Here is a 5,641-nt window from a genome sequence, read left to right as displayed (position 1 = left end):
TGTAAATTAGTGTAATTTATTGCACGTTTTAATCCAAGGGCTTGTGAAAGAAAAATGCAGGCACATTTCACAATACGTTGGTATTTCTGAGACTTTTTTTTGACTGGATATAAAAAAGGCACTGCTTCCCTGAGGTTTAGAGTAGACATACAGTTAGCACAGAAGACAGCAAAAAACACACTACATCCCTGATAATGCCCAGAGCGCAAATACTTTTTAAAGTGTATACATCTGGAATTTAAAAGAATACCATGTTCGCTTCCTTGTACGTTCGCAAATGTTGAGAAGTACACATCTTTAGTAAAGCTAAGCAACAATAGTATTAGAACAGAAAAGAGGTTTAGAAAAAAATAGTATTAAGAGTAGAAAAGAGGTTTAGAAAAAAGTTAATAAAAAATGGCAAATCCTGTAAGTTCACAGGAAAGTAAGGCCCCTCTTTACTGCCATCTTTCTTTTGCTGCATCTTTTCCCTGTTAGTTAGCAACAATAAATCCCTTTAGTGGCTTGCAGGGAATTCATATTTGTGACAACCTGTTTCACTTTGCGAGAGTAATTAAGCTGTTATTTTTAGATATATATTCAGTATTGTAAAGGAGCCCAAGGCATATGTACTAAAACGAAGTAAAATGCCTAGAAAGTTAAATGTTTTGATAGTGAATAAAAATGAATTTGATTTGTGAAGTACACACTTAATTGCTTTTGAAGATCAGTGACAATAGAGTATTACTCAGAAGATCATGTCTTACTCCAAAAGAAGGCACTTAACCCTACAGCCAGGAATTTGTTCATGTCACACAAAAACTGGACAAGGCAGGCACCCCATGATACATTACAAAACAATCGTATACTTGGGTTGCAAACCAAAGAATACGTCTCCCTACGTTCCGAGGCTTCTTTACTTCCTGTCAATAGTAACCAAGCAGAACTTACCAATGTAATGCCAACACCAGTGAGATGTAAGACTCACCACCCTCATTCATGACTACTATGTTCATATCAAAACTTTCCTCGGTGCAAACTTCCCTCCTCATGACACTTCATCAGCACGAATTCATGTAAGTTGGGAGAAAACTAGCAAGTTCTCAGGAATCAGCAAGCCCAAAAAATCACCAGATTAAATTGTTCTTACGATGCAGAAGAGGATCAAATTATGCTTTCTCAGTGTGAATTTTATGCAGACATGCATATAGAAAACAGTAGGGGAAAACCTCCTTAAAATGTTCAATTGAGCATCATTTTGCCTATATTGTTTTTGAATAGAAAATACCATTTAAAAGCTTTTACACTGCAAAAAAAAATCAATAAAAGCATACAAACGAACATTTAAAATATGAATTAATGGGGAAACAGTTCAGATTTTTTTTTATAAAAAAAACTTATAAGATGCAGTGAGCTGTCAAGCTATTTCTTGATCTATTGTGACTTTACAGTTAGACACTTTTCCCCCCACCACCCAAAACTGTTCAAGGTATCCAGCATGATAGTACTCAAGGAAAAATATCGCTACGGAAGAAGAGAGCGGGATCTTAAAGGCAGGAAAGGACTGTCACTCGAAGTCGTACATGTTTCCTCTTGTTCATTTTGCAATTGCGGCGGAAGAGGTGGGGCTCCAGAATCTCCAGGGCCGGGAAGCGTGGCTGAGAAAACAGAGTTTTCCGTACTTCCAACCTCAGTAATCGGCAAATTCATTGAATGAAGAGAAGCGGCGGATACAAAAGCAGATGTACTAAACTCTTCCGGATGAAGGTAGGTGGTTTCTCTGTCTTTTTGTTTCTCAAAGAGATTAGATTCATTTGACTGTGATCTGGAGAGATTGTTCGATTGGTCATACCCTGAAGCCATGCAGTTGCTACAGTTCAAGCCTGTAATAAAGACATAAAATGTATCATTTGCATACAATTTACATAGTGTGGTGGTTTGTTTGTTTTTTTAAGTCTACAACACTGCCTCTTGAGTCCATGCAAGTGGTGTTACGAGTACTGGTTCTTATTTTTAAAAATTGGTGTTACGTTGACCACTTTCCAATCCTCAGGTATAGAGGCATGTAGCTGACCACTGTGAGAACAGGATGCTGCAGTAGATGGGCCATTGGCCTGATACAGCAGGTTCTTAAGAGGTAAAATTAAAAGGCAGAAACCAATCACCAATATAATCCAATGCAACTACCCAGGCCAGACATGAAACACTTAAATAGAAACATTACATTAAGTTCTTCCACATATCCCCTTTCCAAAGGACACCCCCACCCCCACCCTAATGCTATCACCTGACTTTGACCAAACTAATTCTGGTCAGTAGCTTGTGCTACCCACAGCTGACAACTGAAGTTTTACCTGGCATAAGTCCCCCGAAATCAGCAGAACACATTTTTGAGCAAACACGCACAGAAGCAGGTTGCATGAAAATTAATTTTTACAAAAACCTTTTGGAATACATTCAAATGCATGTTATTCCATTTACCTTTGAGGCTTTCCAGTTTTTCATTTTTTGCCTTCAAGACAGCATCGGTTATCTTTTCTAACAGGAAGGTCTGTGTTTTTTCCCATCTAATAGATTCTATTAGTGCATCCAGTCCTTTGGGATGTTCTGCTAAGTAATCCAGCAGCTTCCCAGCTTTCTTCCTACTTGAAGATCGACAAGAGATTTCTTCAGTGTCCTCTCTGCTGAGTATTTTTTTTGAACGTAGATAATCAAAGTGTCTTTCTGCAATAATTTTGTCACACAGATAGCGGCGCAATCGTTCCAAAACCTAGCAAGAAGAAATGACGAAGTTAGCAACAGATGAATTTTTCATCTTGTATGTTGTGCTATGAATATATGTGTGGTAGTTCTTGGTGCACATTCAAATACTCATCCTAGCTTTCAAATTGTAACAAATTTCATTAATCGCTATCATTGACCAACACACACACACACACACACACACACACACCAGAAAGGAATCAGATGTTTCAAGTTAAGGTAAAGTATCTGTATGTTGACTACAGAAACAAAAAGGAAATTGCCAGCAAGGGGTTACCAAAGGTTTTTCAGCTATTTCTCTCTGTAGTATTCTAGAGCTCCCCAATCAGCATGAAAGGGGAATTTTTTAGCCACTGAGAAGAGGTCTTCTCACCCTTTGTGCACACTGGAGCCAATCCAATTGAAAGGAGGAAAGTCAGCCTCTGAAGATTGGCTCCTAGGGTCACTCGGGTGAAGGTCTATGGAAATAAAACTGAGGTGTATACTCCAAAGCTTAGCATTTAGGAACACTGAAAACACAAAGTGCTCCAGCTTCAAGAGAATGGTGCTCAAATTCTGTTAAGTACAATGGAACTTGGAGGAAAGTCACTGTGAAATAAAATATTGCAGCACTCCAAATGATTTATTTGTATACATGCATAGAAAAAAATGTATCTAGCTGAAAAGCAACAAGTGGAGATCTGCATTGATGAGTACAATGCACCCCAAATTATTACTGTATAATTACGTATATTATGGTGCAATCTAAGAAGAGGAGCGGCTGCGACATCATGGACCTGCACTTCCTAAATTTGTCATTACACTACTGCTGTGAACATAAACTGTTATTACCCTCTGGCCCAGCATAAAGTAATAACGTACTGAGAGAGATTTATGGTTCTGAACAAACATCGTATATTCCACACATAGTATGTGGACTTCATAGCAGGAAAAAATAGAACTAGCAAGAACTACTTTTATTGACTCATACATGTGTCAAGCTCAGAAACAAAAGAGGGGAATTCCTATAAACACTCCAAGAGAAACTCCTACGTAGAAATTTACAAACGGGGGCAGAATGCATGCGATTTAGTGGACCTTCCTTCCTCCTTTTTAATGTTCTTCTAGGACACGAAAGGGCACTCACCCAGAGACTTTTCTGCAATTCAGAGAACCTCCCCTGCCCCCAACAGTGGCACTCCTGTGAGAACATGCCTCACTGCTAGGAAATGCGATTGTCATTACTCACAGCTCTCACCTAGTACAGTATATTTTACGTTCTAAAAACAGCCCGTCCAATGCAGGTTGAGCAGTGGGGTGGGTGCACAGAAGCAACCAACTCAAAGGGGCTGGGGTCTCTTTGCCCCTCCCCCAATAAAATATTTAAAGGCGCCAGCCCCCCCTCAAGTTGATGGACATGGCCATTCAAGCAGTGTGTGAGCACCACATCATGCGATCCATTGTGTGGGGGCGAGGCTTACCTGGCTCCCCCCACCTAATGTTTTATTCAAGCCGGCACCCCTCGGTGGGTGGTGCACTGGGGACCAAGCGTAGAAGGGGTGGCGGTGGTGAAAGGAATACATTATTCTTATTATTATTATCAACTGAATTTATATACCACCCTATACCCAGAGGTCTCAGGGGCAGGTGGTTCACAGAATAAAATACAAAATCGCAAAAGACCCAATCAAAATAAAAACAACCCAATAACTACCCCACCCAAAAAACCCCCACATTTTAAAAGGGCATATGATCTTCACACCCCAGGACAATATCCATCTTACAAGCCAGAGCCAGGATCTTATCCAGGACACCCGCAGGTATGCATTTCCTCCTTCTCACCCTCTTGCTACAGAGCATGGGGTTTTTGCTGGGAGTAGTGGGGCGGGGGGCAGACTTTGGTTAGTGGGGGTGGGGCAGGCACTCCATGAGTTAAGTATTTTTATTTATTTATATTGATCTGGTGGCGGGGGGACGGGGGACGGCAGCTACTACGCCCATCCTACAGAGGCAGGAAAAGGCATCTCCCCTTTTGCAGGAGAGAAACAAACAAAAAGGCGGGAATCTTGGCACAGAGGAGCCTAAACAAACCAGCGCTTTTTGCTTTTAGAGAACACGGCAGCCTCGGCATTATAAACAAGCACCCCGCCACACGCCCCCTCCCCCAAAGCTTTACCCCTCCCCACCGCTCTCCCCATTTCCCACGACACGCTTTTCCATTCACACGATACCAATACCCCCGCTTTCCCTCCCTCCCCCGCGTGTCTGGAGGGGCAGAGGCTCCTCTCCCCGTTCTCGCGGTCCTTACTTCCTTCTTCACCTCCGCCATTTCGTCGTCGGTAAGCGGCCGCCCGGCAGCCGGGAGCCCAGAGTCGGCCATGGCGGAAAACGGCTTCGGAGGGCGACGGTGAGAGGGCGAGAGAGGGGAGGGAAGAGAGGGAGGGAAAGAGAAGGGAGCCGCTGCCCCCCTCTTCCTCAGCGGCCCTTCAAGCCCGACTCCCCCGGGGAGATGCCGAAGCTTCCGGCGCCTGGGTGGGGAGAAGCCCCGCCCACCTCTCTCTCGAGGCCACGCCCACTCTCCGCCGGCCGTGGGGAGAGACCGCACGCAAGGCTTACCGTTGGCGCAGGCGCAGGCGCGCGCTTCAGGACGCTGCTGTCTTCCTGCCAAATCGCAGGATCATACCATTCGAAGGGACCGCCGAGGGCCATCCAAGTCCAACCCCCTGCAAACGCAGGGATCTTTTTGCCCGGCGTGGGGTTCGAGCCCATGACGCTGAGATAAAAGAGGCAACTCGCTCTACCGACTGAGCTCTTAATCTTATCTATCTAGGCAACTGCCCCCCCGTCCAAAAAAGTAAATCAATAAAAAAAAATTAGCTGATGTTCCGCGCCCTAATAAAAATCGTGGCAGCGCTCTTTA

General features: G+C 43.6%; 1 protein-coding gene across 2 annotated transcripts; it reads right to left on the bottom strand.

The window, feature by feature from the left end:
* Positions 1-5,286, bottom strand: BCL10 (BCL10 immune signaling adaptor). Of its 2 annotated transcripts, none has more exons than XM_077928505.1 (3): positions 5,042-5,286; positions 2,461-2,749; positions 1-1,862 (listed from the first exon to the last, which is right to left on the bottom strand). In XM_077928505.1, exons 1-3 carry the CDS (start codon positions 5,099-5,101, stop codon positions 1,504-1,506), a joined length of 708 nt encoding a protein of 235 aa, XP_077784631.1. In that variant the 5' UTR covers positions 5,102-5,286; the 3' UTR covers positions 1-1,503. The 2 variants fall into 2 exon arrangements, with proteins under 2 accessions (XP_077784631.1, XP_028588734.2); XM_028732901.2 differs by having other exon boundaries at positions 5,030-5,283.
* Positions 5,287-5,641: the final 355 nt, after the last annotated feature.

The sequence above is a fragment of the Podarcis muralis genome, chromosome 5, assembly GCF_964188315.1.
Source record: "Podarcis muralis chromosome 5, rPodMur119.hap1.1, whole genome shotgun sequence".
Classification (NCBI taxonomy): Eukaryota; Metazoa; Chordata; class Lepidosauria; order Squamata; family Lacertidae; genus Podarcis; species Podarcis muralis.
Note: the sequence above shows the minus strand (reverse complement) of the source record. Positions and strands in the feature narration are given on the sequence as shown.

Excerpts from the sequence above, each read along its gene's own strand:
- BCL10 (XM_028732901.2), bottom strand. The coding sequence starts at position 5,101 with ATGGCCGACTCTGGGCTCCCGGCTGCCGGGCGGCCGCTTACCGACGAC. Across the intron at positions 2,750-5,029 it reads TGGCGGAGGTGAAGAAGGAA|GTTTTGGAACGATTGCGCCG; the intron begins GTAAGGACCGCG and ends TCTTCTTGCTAG. Across the intron at positions 1,863-2,460 it reads AAAACTGGAAAGCCTCAAAG|GCTTGAACTGTAGCAACTGC; the intron begins GTAAATGGAATA and ends TCTTTATTACAG.